This window comes from Cyphomyrmex costatus, unplaced genomic scaffold, assembly GCF_001594065.2.
Source record: "Cyphomyrmex costatus isolate MS0001 unplaced genomic scaffold, Ccosl1.0 scaffold344, whole genome shotgun sequence".
Classification (NCBI taxonomy): domain Eukaryota; kingdom Metazoa; phylum Arthropoda; class Insecta; order Hymenoptera; family Formicidae; genus Cyphomyrmex; species Cyphomyrmex costatus.
The window spans coordinates 1,174,980-1,193,375 of NW_017277600.1; the positions used below are offsets into that span (position 1 = coordinate 1,174,980).

At 40.4% G+C, this 18,396-nt stretch overlaps 4 protein-coding genes across 5 annotated transcripts in view; 2 read left to right on the forward strand and 2 right to left on the reverse strand.

Annotated features, from left to right (window-relative positions):
- The window catches only part of Gprk1 (G protein-coupled receptor kinase 1), a 25,909-nt gene extending 18,104 nt beyond the window's left edge, over positions 1–7,805 (forward strand). For both annotated transcript variants that reach the window (XM_018542784.1, XM_018542785.1), the window contains exons 2-15: positions 2,054–2,130; positions 3,057–3,130; positions 3,265–3,366; positions 3,501–3,575; positions 3,676–3,737; positions 3,832–3,883; positions 3,982–4,173; positions 4,279–4,586; positions 4,664–4,838; positions 5,335–5,724; positions 5,817–5,871; positions 5,938–6,086; positions 6,248–6,340; positions 6,663–7,805. In XM_018542784.1, coding sequence (XP_018398286.1) covers positions 2,054–2,130; positions 3,057–3,130; positions 3,265–3,366; positions 3,501–3,575; positions 3,676–3,737; positions 3,832–3,883; positions 3,982–4,173; positions 4,279–4,586; positions 4,664–4,838; positions 5,335–5,724; positions 5,817–5,871; positions 5,938–6,086; positions 6,248–6,340; positions 6,663–6,821 — 1,963 coding nt within the window. In that variant the 3' untranslated portion in view covers positions 6,822–7,805. The remainder of the gene's footprint in view (positions 1–2,053; positions 2,131–3,056; positions 3,131–3,264; positions 3,367–3,500; positions 3,576–3,675; positions 3,738–3,831; positions 3,884–3,981; positions 4,174–4,278; positions 4,587–4,663; positions 4,839–5,334; positions 5,725–5,816; positions 5,872–5,937; positions 6,087–6,247; positions 6,341–6,662) is intronic.
- Positions 7,806–8,312: 507 nt separating this feature from the next.
- On the reverse strand, positions 8,313–12,111 carry LOC108776221 (uncharacterized). Its single transcript, XM_018542759.1, has 8 exons — positions 12,040–12,111; positions 11,766–11,921; positions 10,872–11,213; positions 9,893–10,060; positions 9,586–9,785; positions 9,243–9,408; positions 9,008–9,167; positions 8,313–8,799 (listed from the first exon to the last, which is right to left on the reverse strand). The coding sequence occupies exons 1-8, from the start codon at positions 12,109–12,111 to the stop codon at positions 8,384–8,386; spliced, it is 1,680 nt and encodes a 559-aa protein (XP_018398261.1). The 3' UTR covers positions 8,313–8,383.
- Positions 12,112–13,151: 1,040 nt separating this feature from the next.
- mRpL50 (mitochondrial ribosomal protein L50) lies at positions 13,152–17,253 on the reverse strand. Its single transcript, XM_018542769.1, has 5 exons — positions 17,092–17,253; positions 16,794–16,897; positions 13,844–14,046; positions 13,435–13,554; positions 13,152–13,327 (listed from the first exon to the last, which is right to left on the reverse strand). Exons 1-5 carry the CDS (start codon positions 17,173–17,175, stop codon positions 13,194–13,196), a joined length of 645 nt encoding a protein of 214 aa, XP_018398271.1. The 5' UTR covers positions 17,176–17,253; the 3' UTR covers positions 13,152–13,193.
- A 3-nt stretch (positions 17,254–17,256) lies between these two features.
- Positions 17,257–18,396, forward strand: part of skd (mediator complex subunit skuld) — a 34,383-nt gene continuing 33,243 nt past the window's right edge. The window contains exon 1 of the mRNA XM_018542768.1: positions 17,257–17,614. Coding sequence (XP_018398270.1) covers positions 17,546–17,614 — 69 coding nt within the window. The 5' untranslated portion in view covers positions 17,257–17,545. The remainder of the gene's footprint in view (positions 17,615–18,396) is intronic.

Consider the following 18,396-nt stretch of genomic DNA (forward strand, 5'->3'; position numbering starts at 1 on the left):
GTCCAATCGCTTTTCCACCTTACAGTTTTCGATAGAACTCGTCGAGTACTATAAGAAACGCAACTCAGAACTACTCGGTACTCTCAAAAAAATTTTCAAAGATTTCTACTATTTTTTTTAAACTTTATTATTCTTCAAAAATGTTTTTTATGTATCAAGAACTCTAGGTATTCACAAAATACTTCTGTTAAGCTGATCAGAACTATTCCACTTCGAAATTCGATAAAAAGTTAGCACTCCATTTTTTAAAAATGTAAAAAAAATGTTTATTAAGCGGAATTCTTGTTATTAAGTATAGGGAACTCTTCGTCTCGTCAAAAGGAAGTGGGAACTCTAATCAGAACTTCTGAGTACTATAGTTGGGGTGCTAACTTAACATACCCTATATAAATAACTATTTATAGTTCTATCAACAAATATTTATATACATATATAAATTTGACAACCGAAAACGGTTATAAATATAGTTGTTATTACTATAAATACCAAAATTATCACAAAAATCGTTGAAATTGTAATTTATAGAAGTTGCAACCATTTTTGTGGTAATAATAACTATAATTATAATCATTTTCAGTTGCCAATATATTATATTTGTTGACATAACTAATACACAGTTATTATTATTCACTTTATATTATTATAACAGAAATAATCATAATATTACAGATATTAATAACTCTTTCTTTCAGTATGTGGATGCATCCTCACGCCGTACATTTATCGAAACAGTTAACCGCGATGTTGCATGATGACGATAGTTTATGATGTCCAATTTGTGATTCATTATACTGTGATTGAGTCAGAACCCCTATTCTGTAACTCTTAACAGCAGTATCGATATCGTTGCGCAAATATTATACATAATAAAAAACTTCTCAACGATAACATAAACTGTCATTAAGAGTTACAGAATACTAGTGTTTCTTTTTTTCATCAGGCATTTGCAAACATTCATGCTTACGATGCGACAACCGGATAAAAACTTCGGAATTAAATTAATGTTTCTCGTCGATTGAACAGTTGATAAAGATTGTCGAGCTCATAGCGTGTAATATTTTGCTAAACCTGTTTTTGAAAGCTGCTGCTCGAAGGACGGGAACCTTCGTCTCATTGGGTGCTTTTCGCAGCAAGAGACACAAAAAGATGACACGAAAGGTAACACAGTGAATTGAGTGAATTATTATATCCTTGTTGTTTACTAATGTTAAACGAAGAAGACGTTATCACACTGTGTCACACTGTGTCGCTTGCTGAAAAGCATCAGTTGTTGTCAATCACTCACATTGAAAAGTCAGTGCAGCATATAAATATTACACGTCATGTGGTATCTTCTTGATTAACGTAATATTTATAACGGCTAATTGTCCAGTTTGACATTTCAGTTATTTTTAGCAAAAAGTATCCGAGATAGTGAGAAGACACACGCGATTTTAATTATTTATTGCATCCCGTGGTATGCGGAATAAACTCTCGTGCTTGAACGCCCACGTACTTTTGCGTGACACATATGCGTCGCAGATCATTTGGATAATTGAAGAGGAAATAGGTGCGCGTTGTATTTTGTCAAATTGGCCATTATCTTCTCGGTAGCTTTGTCATTTGAGCGCGAGCCCGCGCTCTTCATGCTCGTGCCGTCGCATACCGAGTCGAACTGTATCGATAACACGATGAGTTATAACGGCAGTAATTCTGCCATTTTCCATATTGATCAATCTCGTCGTGATGTAGGCGCAGCAGACGGTGATGGGAATCGAGATTTCGAGTCACCGAGCACGATAATATATTCCCCGCGAAACGTGCCGAGTACATTTTCGATATAGATTCACGTCGACGCTTGATGGAATAACTGATCGGGTTTGCCGACTCCCGGCTCGGAATCTCTCCGGAAATTTCAGGGATCTCCGGGTCCCCTCGGGTTTTCAAATGGAAATATCTTTACGCGACATATTCGCTTGTATTTTCTCTTCTACAATTTTATCGGTCTCTTGGAAAGGACGTCATCGCACGATAAACTATTGCTGATGAGAAAAATCGATCCTTTCTGTTTCAGCGTTCGGAGCGTCATGCACAGATATCTGGAGAAGAATAATGAAGTAAACTTCGACAAAATATTTAATCAAATGTTAGGTGAGTAAGCTATCGCCTCGATAGTCCGCCCTTCGTTCATCACTCTCTCTCTCTCTCTCTCTCTCTCTCTCTCTCTCTCTTTCTCTCTCTCTCTCGTCCCTCCGCTCTTTGACGAGATCAAAGACAAAGGATGGCTTAGATTTAGTTCGTAAAATCGCCCAATAAATTCGCCCAACTCATCCAATCTAATTGCGCAGCGAGGAGAACCTTCTCTCAACGTTTGCGTTTTTATCTCTCTGTTCTGTAGTATGATCCAATTATATATATACTTCAGATATCGGCATTCTGCCCCTCCTGCTCTTTCATTCTCTCTCTCTCTCTCTTTCTCTCTCTCTTTCTCTCCATTCGACGCAATCATACGAAATGCGTGCATATATATATTATTCATATAGATATAAACACAGCCGCGTTATTGTCGATTAATTCTTGCTACTTGTTTCACGCTGTGAATTTCGAAGATTTTTTAACATAACGTGACAACGCGAGCGTAAATATTCGTCCATGCAAAAAAAAAATGCACCGAAGCCCATCCTCCCATGTAATCGACACAGTCTCGTTTATGAATTGCTAATTACGTATTCTATTATTCGTAAAGCTAATTCGTATTCTATTATTCAATTTTAAGCACCAATTAAATTGTTATCTCCCAAATTAATCATCAATAATATAATCGAATAATATACTAGATTTGATTGACCGTCACAAAACGTGTCATTTGATCACCGGCTTGAGATGACCTGGAAAAACCTGATCTCTTTGGTGGCGTCAATTTACACGGATGATTCGCCTCTCTGTCACATCAGTTATTATTTTTTTTTTTTTTCCCCCCGCGAAAGTAGTAAAACTGCATTAAATGTAGCGAGAGCTGTAATAATTTAGTTGAAAAAAGTTCGCCGATGTCAAGCAAACTCCGTATGTACTTCCAGGTTACCTTTTATTCAAAGACTTCTGCGAGACTGTAGCGGAGGAACCTATTCCGCAACTTAGGTTTTACGAAGAGGTTCGTGTTTTTTAGCCCGCATACACTACATATATATATTGCAATATATGGTTAAATTCCAGTAGCGTCGCATATACATATACCATACACTGCTGGCCCGACTGCATAAAGAAATTTTTATTTGTGCATTGTAGATCAAGGCGTATGAGAAGCTCGAATGTCCGGAAGAAAGGAGAAAACTTGCCCGTGAAATCTACGACAATTACATTATGAAAGAGTTACTGGCGCACTCTCACGTGAGTATATATAGACACGACACCGCGAATTCCGTTCTGTTCCGTAATAATAACACTAGAGAAGAATTTTCTCTTTCCATTTCTTCTTTATATACATTGTTTGTAATGAACGATGACGCATCTATCTTTTGCAGGAATATTCGCAAGAGGCGGTAGCTCATGTGCACAAATACCTTATGAAAAATGAAGTCCCAGTTGACTTATTTGAGGTAGGTCATTGTCGAGAAGTCACTATCTTATCTACGTAATTATACGCGTATGTATTATTTGTGACTAATGAAATTCCTTCTGTTTTTCGTTTGTTTGTAGCCGTACATCGAGGAAATATTTAAACATTTGCGAGGGGAACCATTTCAGAAATTTTTAGAAAGGTACAAATGACATCCTGACATCCTTTTTTTACGAATAGATAAACCTGTGTCATGTATAATTTGTGATTAAACAAAAAATTGTACATGTTTATAGCGATAAGTACACTCGTTTCTGCCAGTGGAAAAACTTGGAGTTGAACATTCAGGTACAAATAAATCAATATTCATTTCATTTTTCTCGTCCTTTTTTAAAGATGGAATTTTCAAGATTAAATTATCACGCGTTTTATAACGGAAATTGCAGCTGACGATGAACGACTTTAGCGTGCATCGAATAATAGGCAGGGGCGGCTTCGGCGAGGTGTATGGTTGCCGGAAAGCAGACACTGGCAAGATGTATGCCATGAAATGTCTGGATAAAAAGCGCATTAAGATGAAGCAAGGTGAAACGTTAGCTCTCAACGAGAGGACGATGCTTTCGATAGTCAGCACTGGGGTAAGAAACTTGTTTTTTTTTTCTTTTATCAAAAACAATGCCTTCGAATTTAAATCACGATGACGATAGTACGATGTGTGACATAAAAAAGCATTGTCGTCGCAGATGGACTGTCCGTTCATAGTGTGCATGACGTATGCGTTTCACACCGTTGACAAGCTGTGCTTCATATTGGATCTGATGAACGGCGGCGATCTACATTATCATCTAAACCAACGCGGAATCTTTACCGAGCCGGAGGTGAAATTCTACGCCGCAGAAATGCTCCTTGGCCTGGAACACATGCACAGCAGGTACATCGTCTACCGTGATCTGAAACCCGCGAACATATTGCTGGACGAGCATGGTCACATTAGGATATCGGATCTGGGATTGGCAGTCGATTTCTTAAAGAAAAGGCCGCACTCAAGCGTGTATGTACATGTAGCTGAAATTCAATCGAATTTTTCCACGTATAATGCAATGCTTTGAACTCTTCATACTATAACAGCGGCACGCATGGATACATGGCGCCGGAGGTGATTGCGAAGAACACTCCATATGATTCGAGTGCGGACTGGTTTTCCTTCGGTTGCGTAATATTCAAACTCTTGATGGGACGTAGTCCGTTCAGGCATCTAAACACCAAGGATAAACACGAGATAGACCGTTTAACGCTAAATATGGTATGTTGCTTTAACACTGCCGATCGTTTACTACATTATGTATACCGAACTGTGACGATATGTCAAAAGCAAAAATTTACATAAATTTTTTTGTTGAAATAAATTGCATTTTTTAATATATGTTGCCATTTGTGTTAAATAGAATAGGTCTGTAAAATATTCCAAACTTTTTCTGCGGTGAATTAATAAACAGCTGTAAATCTCAATTAATTTGTATAAGATTTTTTTTAGAAAAGTAAGTCATAAATTGCATTTTAATTATTCTTTATTTATTAATAATAAATTTTTTACAAAAAAATATATATATTAGACAAATATATTATATTTAATTTATTTTGATATGTAACTTAGCGTAAAAAAAGTTATATAGCTTTTCGCTTTTGACATCACAATCCATTGTGAATGTAGTGAACAATCAGAAGGTTTAAGATAATTTCCTAGAGGTTTCTCGAGGAACTTATACACATGACGATTTAATCTAATTTTTTTAATCAAGCAAAACGTCTCCAGCCTTGGAATACCGGAGACGTTGTCGCCGGAGATGCAGTCGCTATTAGAAGGTTTACTACAACGGGAGGTCAGCAAAAGACTCGGCTGTCGCGGCAGCGGCGCGAACGAGATAAAGGCGCACCCGTTTTTCAATGGTATCGATTGGCAACAGGTGTATCTGCTAAAGTACACGCCGCCGTTAATACCACCGCGCGGCGAGGTCAACGCCGCGGATGCCTTCGACATTGGTTCCTTCGATGAGGAAGACACAAAAGGAATCAAGCTGACGGATGCGGATCAAGAACTATACAAAAACTTTTCTACAGTCATCTCCGAAAGATGGCAGGCTGAAGTGGCCGAGACTGTGTTCGAGACAATCAATAACGAAGCGGACAAAGTAAGAGATAAATATTTTATCTAAATGGTTATAACTTTATGATTATCGAATCTTGACTAATATAAAGATTTTGCTTTGTTTTGTTTCTATAGGTGGAAAATAAAAAGAAGGCGAAACAAAAACAGCGGTTTAAGACAGATGAGAAGGGTAAGTGTATCGCGTATCACATGGACACCCTAAATTGTAACCGACGTTAACCATTCGTACTTGCAGGTTCGGATTGTATATTACACGGTTATATAAAGAAATTAGGAGGTCCATTCGCGAGCGCATGGCAGACGCGTTACGCGAAACTATATCCAAATCGGTTAGAATTACATCCGGAATCAGCGACTAAACCTGAGCTCGTATTTCTTGATCAAGTAAGTACATGCTGTACTAGAAAAAAAAATATTGAAGCGAATAAGAAATTCAAATTATGATTTTAAAAGTATATACGAGTAGTATTGCATCTCATACTTGATATGCGATATATTTTCTCATTCGGAAGAAAGGATAATTATACGATGTAAAATATCTTTAGGTCGAGGAAGTAGGACCGGATCTGCAACTGGTAAAGGGGGAACAATGCATCGTAATGCGTACAAAGGATGCAAAGATCGTACTTACAAATGCCGTAAGTGAATCTTTCATTGTTTCTATAGATAATACTTTGTGATAAAGTGCAGCAATTAGAGCTCAAACAAATGACTTTAACTGTGCATAATCTAACTATTCAAACAATTTAAAGTAGAAATGTTCGCGTTTCATTTTCGAATAATTCGTATAGTTTGAACGGCGTTAATAAAGGCATTAATCAGATCTTAGTACAGAACCTCGAAAGATTATTCTCAAGCTAGAAGTTCGAACTAGTATCTACTGAATGATCGTTCGAATTATCTGATCGTTGAAAAGTTAGAACATTAAGTTTCGAACTACTAATAATTGATTCACCATAGGACGAGATAAGCTTGAAAGAATGGGCGCTCTCGTTGAGATCGGCACACAAATGCTCAATGGAGATGCTCGGAAATATGGCGAGAAAAGCAGGCAAGATCTACGGGACTGAGCGGGATCCATTGATCCCGGCGACGCAACGGTCGACAAACGGCAACTAGCCTCTTGTCGTCATGTACGACGTTGCACCGTCATACTCCAGTCCCACTGCCCTGCAGCAGCGACAGCAGCAACTTTTTTTATACTAAACGGATGATGGAAAAAGCAGCGATGGATAGAAAAAAAAAAAGGAGAAGAGAACGAGGAACGAAATGGCAATACAGGTAGTGCCACTTCCTTCTGAAAGTTCGCTTGGAACTTTTTAACGTGATGACGTTAAAAAAAAAAGCGGATAAATTCCTCTTTTCGGCACACCTCGATCAAACGGAACGTCCCAAAGAAAATTTCGTTATACGGCGGATAGCGCTGCGCTGTGTATTATAGATACTTTAGCCAAGTAGTGTCGTATCGTGCGTACGTTCTCCCAGGGCCATGAGGATAATGCGCGCGCGCCCATACACACACATACATTTACACAAACGTACAGTTATATACATGAAATAATACGTATACATGCGCAAATAATTGCGGCTCCTTCTGGTCACTGACGCGGGCGCGTAGGCATCTCGTTATATTTGTACATTAGTTATATGTGCAATATGTGACGTAGCGACTAGCGACCGATCGAGCGACGAACAAAAATTGACAGATATCACACGGGAAACATGGAACACATCCGGTAGTGTATTATTATGACCTAGTACTCTCTACACGATCCCATATTCTTATTATTTTCTACGCGTTCCGTCATATCGCTCGTTTACTTAATTTATTTTACTAATGTAGAGAGAGAAAGAGAGAAAGACCAGTTTTATATTATCCTTACGAAGTAAAAGTGACCCATTATTTATTGTGTTGTTAAGTGCGAGAGAATGAGAGAAGAAAAAGAAGAAAACTTTGTTTGTATATTAACCAAAAGTGAATCGAATACCGAATGCATGCAACATATGTACGCTCGAGTGGATATACGCGAGTCCGCTCTGGCAATAAAATATGCGATGAACGTAGATGAGAAGAGCTTTTTTTCGTCCTGCATCATGTGTAGATCAACACTAAAATCCAGTAAGTATTTGTGATCTCCATTATGTTTTAAACAGATCATATAATTTTTTTTCGTAATCGAACAATGTGCGAAATTAACAAATGTTCGATTTAGCAGATATATATAACAAAAGAACTACATATCAATATCACGAATGAATTGATCCATGGTCCATTTTTTATAACGTAATGATCGAAATTTGGTACATTTATGAGAGAAAGATAGATTTTATTTCAATAATCACATTTATTAATTAAACGACAGTTAGCATCCTGTAATAGTTTTCATTCGTGAGATTTACATACAAATTAATACTCATAATTTATGTACGCGTGTTTGCTTGAAACTATTTAATATTTGCTGCGCACTTTTCGTCGAGATATATATATGTATATATATATATATATATATATATCTAGGGATCGTTTGTAGAACCGTGAAAAAATTTTATTTTCTAGGCTTACATCAAATAATTATAACATATTAAACTCATCGTAAGATTTACACGATACGAACATTATAATTAGCGATCACTGTGATAAAGAAAAAGAGAGTATATATAATAAGAAACACAATTATATTCTATCTATTACGAATCTCCTTCAACAACAATGCCAACGTGAAATCTACTGATCCAGCTGACTTGAGCCTTCGTTCCAGAGCTTCGAAGTCTGTTCTTTCAAGCCACGTTGGTGGATCGCTCTCCTTCGACGGTAAAGGACACAGCAGCCTTTCGACAGCGGCGCATAATCCGCACCATTCCCTAAATCCCAGCGGCTGCGTTACGTCTCCTATCACAGATTTTATATAAGATCGCTGTTCATCCGTCAATGCCTTCCCGATCACTTCCTGAAGGGCCTCTTCAATATCGCTCGGTGAAATGCGTCGCGCGCTATGCAACGCCTCCTCGTTAAATTTATTAAATATTCGACCGAATATCAATTTTCTTCCCGACGTGACGTAGGCGTGTTTACTGAGGTACTGAAGTGACGTTAAACCTGTAACGATTACGTTGTCGTGAGTTCCAATCGATGAGATAAAATAGGAAAAGATGTTATACAGCGTACGATGTATTATAAATTCTAAAATACAGAAACTTCAAGAAATAATGGCTTGCGGGAACGTTCCTGTTTAATATTTTTTACTTGTTTTAGTAGAATCGCATATCGAAGTATCGGGTACGTATTTATAAATCATACGGCATACCACAAAGACTTTGACTGTCGAGCAATTCAAATCGCGCTGCTTGACGAGAGAATATCCGAGGAGCATTTTCCGCCGATGGATTAGCACTGGTTTGACGAGATCCCCGCAGAGTATATGCGTCGCCTTTCACTCGTAACGCTTCTTCTAAGGCGATTCGTCTCTGATACAATCAAATTACAATATTTATAGAAAATATTTTTAGTGGCCGAAGGCGCAATAGAAGATCAGCATCTACCTTGATTGAGAATTCCGCCTCCACCTTGTCACGATCTAACTCTCTGCACAAATGCTTCAATATGTCTGGTGCGAGAAAACTCGAAGGCATCGTGTGACTTGTTACCTGTGTGGACGTTCTCTTGGGAGACGTCGAGCTATCGACCTCGCCGACGTTTACGTGAAGCCTGTTACAATTCATTGAAGAGAAAACATGATACTTTAAAAAGAATTAATTTTTGGAGAGAATTAAGAAAAATTATTTCTTTTTTAATTCTCAGTTGACTTTATATATGTCCTCATAGTATATATACATAAACATAACGTAATCTCGTGCAGATGCCTAATTTTTATAAGATACTAACGACGATCGTCGCGATCCGTTTCCGATTTGCGAAACCTGCGTTACTGTGGGCTCGAGCGGATCGCGAACTTCCGTTTGTTGGCCATAAGTCGAGCCTCTCCTACACTTTCTTTTACGCAATCGCTTTCCCCGTCTTCGTGTAATTGTCGGTTGCTGCTCGTTGTCGCTGTCGATTTCTTCCTCCGCGTTTCGAGACGAACTCTTTCACCGATAAGCACGATGATGATTATTCATTATTTTTTAAACGATGAGAAGTCTTAAATGAGAAGGTGCGAATGTAGCTGCCTCTAGAAACAAAATTAACTTACCGTTTCGCGTTTTTCAGCGATGGGTGAGGAAAGTGACGAAGGAGGTGGCACAGGTATCGCTAACGAATGTTGCGGTCGTAAGGTCGGCTTGCAGATAAATAATTCATTTTTCCGAGGTGTTGGTGGTAATTCAAGCGTAAGAGCGTGCCAACTAAACGTCTCGTTTTCCTAAAACCCGAACAAATTGTCGATAACATCTTTGCGAACGGACATCTTAAATAGCGAGAAGCAAAGAATCACTTCCAGCTTGAAAAGCTAATTTCAACACGTTAAATGCGTTTGTGAACGTTTAAGGCATTCCTTTAATATTACAATTCGTGACATATTTGCTCTCTTTTGCAAATTATTAATTATTTTAATAAATGAATTAAAACTACATTAATTTTTATCTGCACAAGTTATATTGCATAAATCAGTTCATTAAATTTTCTTTTATACTGCACATCTTTACATATAAAATGTTTTTGTTAAAATAGCTAAAAATTTAAAATTTATGGAAATTTATCGACAAATCTGAAAATAGTTTTATTGGACCATCAAAATAATTATTTACAATGATAATGCTGCAAAAAGTGTTAACCGCATTTTAATAACCAAGTATCCTACATAATTATTTGAATGGCCTATTAAAATTATTTTCAAATTTGTATCTAGCTAAATTTTTTAATCCTGCAACAAAACTGTCCTTTTTATGTATTAATTTCGTTTATATTTTATTATTTTCGTTTTACAATATTTTAATTACCTTCTCCTTTGTATATTTTATTTGTGCTTTTGTAACAAAATATTCTGTATTTTATCCTAACTATAGCAATTATCTTTGCAATTATTCTTAGATTGCTTTATCATTTCTCCTTTGATAAGGAAACTTATCGTCAAGCGCAACGAGTCAATCTGTCTACAACAAAGGCCGAAAGAAAGATGTCATCAGCGGCGACAAATCGTTGTCGGCTGAGACTCTGTATCTGACACCGACCACCTGCTGGTTCTGCGAGCTCGTTCGGAGATCCAGAACCAGGGTGGTGCGCTCGCGTGGATTGCAGGTCGCCGGCAAATCTTCCTGGGCTGTGCGACCAGTTAACGCCGTTGGTCCGCTGGCGAGCGTGGGCGCCGGGGTCAAAGGTCGCGAATCGGTTTCCGTGTATTTCCGGAAGAGCTCCTCGGGTACCGCCGAAGCGGTTATCTCAGCATTGTAACCATCGCCACCTCCGACATTTCCAGCTGCGGTCTCGCCACCACCTCCGCCTGCGCCCACCGCTAACAGGCTCGTTCGTATCATCTCCATCTCCTCCGGCAGCAAAAGTGCTTTCCCCTCGGTTGCCTGATGAAAAATGTACCATGAAAAATGCGCGGGGCTCATTAAATAACACGTGATAAACGTAACACGCTGTAATTAATGGGAGAGATTGTGACAACTGATTAAATGTCTTCCCCTAGCTTTCTTAAAAAAGCTACCTCTATGATAGCTCTATTAATTTAATTACTCGCGTGGAGTATTCAGGATACTCCGGTCTCATAAATTTTAATGTATGAATACAATTTATATTTTATTATATACGTGTAACGAAATTGTTTTATAATTTAAAAAGAAATTGCAATTGTCTTTATCTAAAGAATGTACAAAATATTATATATACAATATGTATCAATCTTTATTTAATTATAATTAAATCACTTTAAAAAGAATAATAAAAACTGAGATATAATGTTGAGGTGTCAGAAACACCCCACGCGAGTATAAGGATTAAAAATTTTGCATTACGCGGGTCATACATATTTCGCGTTCCATATTACTCTTGTTCATGAAACTGCAGACATATTTTTTACAATGCCAGACTTATCTTTCCCCTCAAATAAGGTATGAACTTTTTACCCATGTGTCCTTAGCGCGTCGAACCACCTCCTTCGCCTCGCAATCCGCCGGATGGTTGCACAACACCGAGCAACCGTAAGGATAAGGATTAAAGAGGCCGGCAAACGGTCGAAGGGCGAACGGTGCTGCTCGGGTACAGCCCGATAACTCCACGCTCTACGTATATATACGTGATCTTTGAATAAATAAAGAGAAGGGCTGACGTAAAGGGAACGGAGCGCACGTGCGGCGCCTGTCCCGCGGTTTTGCTAATATTCTTTTCTTTTATCTTCACCTTAGGCTTCGGTCTGCGAATCGGCTGAATTCGCGCGGACAGAAGACCAGTCGCGCTTGCGATCCCAGGCATTCTGATCGGCGATCGTTGTAACACGTTATTCGTATATTATATAGTACTTTGCACGCAAATGAGCCATGCTCTATCCCGTTGGTTACTGCCCTTTGATACCACATCGGCACGTTGCTACGCGTGACCGATGGGTCGATTGAGGAGAAGTTACGGCTTGCATCCGTGGTTACGCGATCACGTATGTGGCTTCGCTTGGCTTCGCCAAGTGCCTTTACACGACATCGAATTCACTTGTCCTGACTTGTCTGAGAAACTAAAATTTCCCACAAAATGTCGATGTACTTACGCAAGCCGTAACAATGTCGTAGACATTTCACTAAAGAGAGATTTGGCTCAGCAGAATATTTATTTTGCAACTGTGTGTTGGAAGTTTTCTTTCTCTGAAATAACTATATTCATACAGTATACACTTTAGTCGAGAGACATTCTGGGAATTCTTAGGATGTTCATAGGATATAGAGATGTTCTCTGGACATTTTTAAGATATCTGTTGAAGGTCTGCATATGTACTGTATATGATTATTTCGGTAAATTAATGATACACAATCTGTGGTCTGTGAATTTTTGTGGCCATTGTCACATAGACGAAAATATAAAATCATATTTTCTATTTTATGCGAACAAAATAAGCATTGTACGGCCAGAAAGATTTTATCTACTCCTGAATATAGCCCTTCAAAAGTGACTCTTAAAAAAGACTGCGTATAATTCTGCTCTAGATCTAAAATAACCCAATCAACGCGTAAGAGAACGTTCTGCACTAAACACAACTATTCTGAGGGCCACGTAGAAAAACTTATAAGCAATAAGATATAAAGTAAAAATGTTGTGGTCTTACAGTTTACTGTGATTGATCAATTCGCTTATTGCTTACGTTTTACTGCTTCGGTATTTTTAGTGCTATGACCCATACTTTGCATGGCTACTTTCCGTTTCCATTAATATAGAATTTTAACATACGCTTCATTTAGAATGTCCGATCTACTGAAGAAGATCGCAGGGTGATGATTGTTTAACAAATTTATTGTCTTACATAATATAACTTTTGCAATTATTTTTGTAATTTACAACAATAATATCATTTAAATCTTCATCATCTCGTCCAACCATGGATTCTCCTGCGTGTGCCCATGATATTTCTTCTTATATTTGAGACCAGTAACGATGGTGGAGCTTTTCGGGAACGCCGTTTTGCCGTTGAACATCGTGTCGGTATCTGAACAAAAAAAAAAAGAAAGAAAATTTTATCGCTGTACAAACACTCGTTCGTGGGCCGTTATAAAAACAGCGCGATAGTTTTGTAAATTCCATGGGACATCTCACCCGGATGGAATCGATGATAATCCTGTTGGATGTGCAAATTCTTGGGCAAATCTATTTTACGCAGCGCTTCGTATGGCGTCGTGCTCTCTACCGGTGTCGAATAAAATTGTTTCAGATCCCCTACACATTCAAGATTCACACTTATTTACTATTGTTGATATTGATCGATGTCGTACGTCAGATTGGTGTAGATATTCGGCATTTCTCATCATCGAGCCTTAGGTTAAAAAAAAAAAGAAAACCAAAGTTTGAAAAGGGAGGCTCAGAAAATGGATCTTTAAATAAATGAGAAGGTGTATCAAAAGTTTGCCCATTTCGCCTCAATATTGCTAAAGTTTTTTTTTTTCAGTTGATAAGTATGACGAACTTTAGGTGCTTGGTAGGTCAAGAAATCTTTTTGTTTGCTAACCGATACTCTCGATGGTGTAAAGTAGCGAGTTCGGGATGGAATGCTTAAACTCTTCCTCGCAGGCAACGAACAGCTTAAAACGAAGAACGTGATCCTCGAGCTTTGTGTCGTTGTTCACGGGGATGGTTTGACTCTCGCAGATTTTGTCGATTCTCTCGGCTACGTCTTCCGGGGGTTCGTAAGACTTTTGCGACCTCAGAAATCTGAAAGGAAAATACACACAATCGCGACTCAATCGTGTTTCACATCGATCGTATGGTAGATAATAATTCATATTTCTCGGTGTGAAACAACTGTCGAATAATTTATGTCTGATGTTAGCGCATGGTCTGATTTTTACTTTTTTTTTTAGAACTAAAAATTGTTTTAGAACTTTAATTTCTGATCAACTTGCTCCTTACCTTTTTCTAATTTTTAGAATTAGAAAAAATGTAGAGCAAGTTCAACCGAGAAAATTAATCTACATTATGAAAATGGATATTAAAACAAAATTAATCTCTTCGAATCCTGTGGTCTTCGCGGTGACGTCCAATACCTGTTTCATAAGAAAATTTCGAAATGAGGAATGAGAAGAGAAAACGATCTATTATTATTTGTATCAACGCCATGAATGATCTCGTCAATTCGATTTTTGGCGAAAATAAAAACCAAAATGCAAGTTTCGAATGTAAAGGAAGAGTAACAGAAGCTTAAACGAAGCTTCTAGGCGAAAATTGAGACATCAGAATGTTTACGCTTCTTTTATATTTCGTCATCTCAATTTTCGTCTTCTAGAACAGGTCGATTATTATGTATTTTGAACGAAATGAAAATTTCAAAAGTGAGTAAATTCACTAAAAGTCGACCAAACTATAAATAAAACTATAAATATTCTAGTAAATTCGCTCACTTGTAATTTTCACCTCGCGCGCGTTTTAAGATATACATATTCAACCTCCAGGGGCTCAATTACAATCAAAAATTTAAACGAGGAGAAAATGAGCAAATTTATTAGGTGTCGATCAATGGAATTATAAGTATTCTTGTAAATTCGTTCACTTTTGTAATTTTCACATCGTGAAAACTATGTAGAATAGCGCTTTCAAGAAGCACAATTGACCTGAAATTTAGTCAATTGAAAGAGAGAGAGAGAGAGAGAGACAAAAAAAGAGAGAAAGAGAGAGACAAAAAACAGATCTCTCCAAAATTGGCCAATGACAACTGGCAGGACCTAAATGTTCGGTACTCGCGCACTTTTCGCATCCGGGAAAGGAACTTTGCTCTCTTTTTCTCTCTCGCGCGATGAAATTTGTCGTGACGCGTGAGAGGAAAGGACAAAGGGTCCTGAGAGAGGGGCAGCGGAGAAAGGAGGGGGGGGGGAAGAGATCGATGCCCGCTGACCGTACGGTGCTGCCATCCCGTGTGCTTCCCCCCCCCCCCCCTCTCTCACTCTCTCTCTCTCATTGGACGGCGCTGAACATCGGCGTATTCGGGACATTCGGGTGCCCTGCACCGAAATTCGCGAAACGACGTGGCGGCGATGGCTGGCTTTCGTAAACAATAATCAATAATCAATCCCTCCCGGTATGTCGCGGGTACCGTGCGACGCCGATCGCGGTTTCTCCTATCGAACGTCGTCCTTCCAAGAGAATCGATCTCGTCGATGGCAATCGTCACGACTGACCGGAAATCACTCCGTCGATTAATCTGTCTGCTAATTGCGAAAAGGGGAGAAATTTGAACGAGAATCTTTTCCGCGATTTTATATGTACACAGACTGCGTTCTTGGACTCGACAAACTCGATCGTATTGAAATCGTTTCCTTTACTTGTTCTTTTACTGTTCGATTAGGTGCGACTTTTTGTGTGAAAATAAAAGTAGACATTTCTCTGCCCTACCCCCTTGCCCTTTTGTCTATCGCTCCTGCGTCATCCGCCCATCTGGCGTTTTTAAAAAACTCGCGGAAATCGCACGTGCAATTTTTCGCTCGGTAATGCCCGTTTCTATCACAATGTAGCTTAAGCTTTAACTTTGATTCAACTGACTCTTTATCTTTTTCCAGTTATAAGAATTAAAAAAAGACGAAAAATAAGTTGAACCGAGATTAAAGTTAATCTATTTGATAGAAATGGATATAAATCGCGCACAGCGGTATAGATAGATAAATAAATAGATAAAGGCGTTTATTCTTGTACGGCAAGATTCTCTTTGTAAGGAATAAGAGAAATATCGAACGTAAAGAAACGTAAATAGCGAACAAGTCGACTCAATCACAATCGAATATACTCCTTCAGATTTCGATTTTCTTTCTCTCATTAGTTTTTCTACTTATTTTTAGTGCGCTTCGACCTTAAATCGGCATGTAGGTCAGGACTTACGTCCACACATTTCTACCAAATTAGATTAACTTTAATTACAATTTAAATTACTGTCTTTTTTTTTAGTTTTAAGAACTACGCACGTTTTTCTATTAATGCAGTTTATTTTCGGTTCAACTAACTCTATCTTTTTCAAGTTGTAAAAATTAGAAAACGATAAGGAGCGAGTTGATCCGAGATTAAAGTTAATTTACATAATAGACATTAATGGCCATTTTCACCAATGTAAGTAATGACATTAATCTCACTCTTCATTTTTTCTAATTCTAAAAGTTCGAAAAAGATAAGGAGCAAGTTGATCAGAGATTAAAGTGAATCTACATGTGTGGTGGAAACGGGCATAAAAGTCGAAGCGCAGCGTCACGGGGTTGGAAGGGGGGGACGAGAAAGAGAGAGAGAGAGGCGCACGGCCCTGAGGACCTGTCAGATTCGTCGGGCGATTGGCTGACGCGCGGGGGAGTGGTGGTAGGAACGGTTAATATGGCCGCGGTGCGGCCACCGTTAGTCAGGCAGCGCCGCTACGTAACGCAAATTTCACCGTACGGCTGCGCGACGCGAGGCGGTTACGACGTGTCGGACGCGACCGCGCTTACCCGCGGGCGGCGAGCGATTCCCCGGCGGAGTCGATCCGCGCCTTCACCACCACCGTTGGTTTCTTCTGGTTCTTGTGCCGGGCGACTCCACGACGCGCGGTCACCTGCGGGGAAAAAGAGAAAAATAATGACGATAGTCTCGGTTTAGTGACGCGTGTGTGTGCCCGTCGTCGCCCACGACGTGTGACTTGCGCGTGCATTACGTCCGATGGCTGGATAGTGTTTGTGTGTGTGCGTGTATGTGTGTGTATTTGTGTACACGCGCGTGCGTCTCTTGGAATTGGTATAATTCACTGACCGTGCTGGTGGCCGTGGCGAGGATAGCCGATGTTGTACTTTTAAACGCGCTGGTAAACGAGCCATGCCTGATGAGCGCCGCCATCTTTTCCACGCTCGTTGTCGTCGTCGTCGTCGCCGTCGCGGTGTCAATAGCAGCAGCAGCACCGGCAGCGGTGGTGGTGGTAGCACCAGCAGCAGCGACGGTAGTCGTCGACGGCAACTAGAACTGCGGCAGTGAGCGTTAGGGGGCGCACCCGGCGGCTGCGCTTGTTGTTTCCCATCGCCGCCCGCCGCCATTTTACGGTCGCCATTGAGAAGTGAAAACCCTCCTAAATGTACGAATCCGAGTGAATAAAGCGCGGTGTTTAGCCCGCTCGTAGCGCGGAATATTCGTGTAAGCGGTATAAGATCGGCGACGGAGTTGTCGTTCGAGTGTTAGACTAAATGAGTGTACGGCGTACGATGGAGAAGCCATGACGCATCCGTCGCATCAAACCAACGGCGCCAGCCTGGAGGACTGCCACACGAATTTCTTCGCACTGGTGAGTGAATCGTCCGCGTATTCGTGCGCGAGCGCGCGCTCTCGTCCGTATTACCGATTCCTCATCCCTGTTCCCGGGGATGCCAATCGTATTGGCATTCTACTCCGAATTCTGCTCCGCGCACTCGGTTCGGCGAACGCGAGGAGAGGATCCTCGCCTGGAGAACGGGAGCGAGAGCCCCTCAAGGTGGCCGCCGCAGCCGTCGTCGTCGTCGCCGCCGCCGGCATCCCGCGGCCCCGTACGACGACGCGAGGACGAGCGAGGAGCCGAATGATATGAGGGAGCGAATGAGAGCGAGAGAGAGAGAGAGTAAGAGAGAGAGCGCGACGACCACCGTCGCGCCCCGAACGTTAACCTATATTCGCGGCGACGTCGCCGAGTGTCTTGCACTCGTTCATCGTCTCCGACGTCAATGTCAACGTCGTCATCGTCGTTGCCGTCGCTCATGTTGCTGTTGTGTATCGCCAGAGTCCTTCCCCCCCCCCCCCCCCCCCCCCCCCCCTCCTCACCGCCTGTCCTCGCGGCGGCCCCGTGCAGTGCGTGCGTGCGTGCGTGCATTCGTGCGTACGTACGCACATATCGTACATACGTGTGTGTGTATGTTAGTGAGATTCGAAGTTTTGTTGTGTCGAGCGAACCAATGTCACGCCTGATTCACGTCAGACCCCGAAGTCTTACGGTACGTTGGACGAGACGGGGAAAAAAAAAAGAGAATCGACGAGCGAACGTGCGTGCGTGCGTGCGTGCGTGCGTGCGAGCGAGAGAGAGAGAGAGAGAGAGAG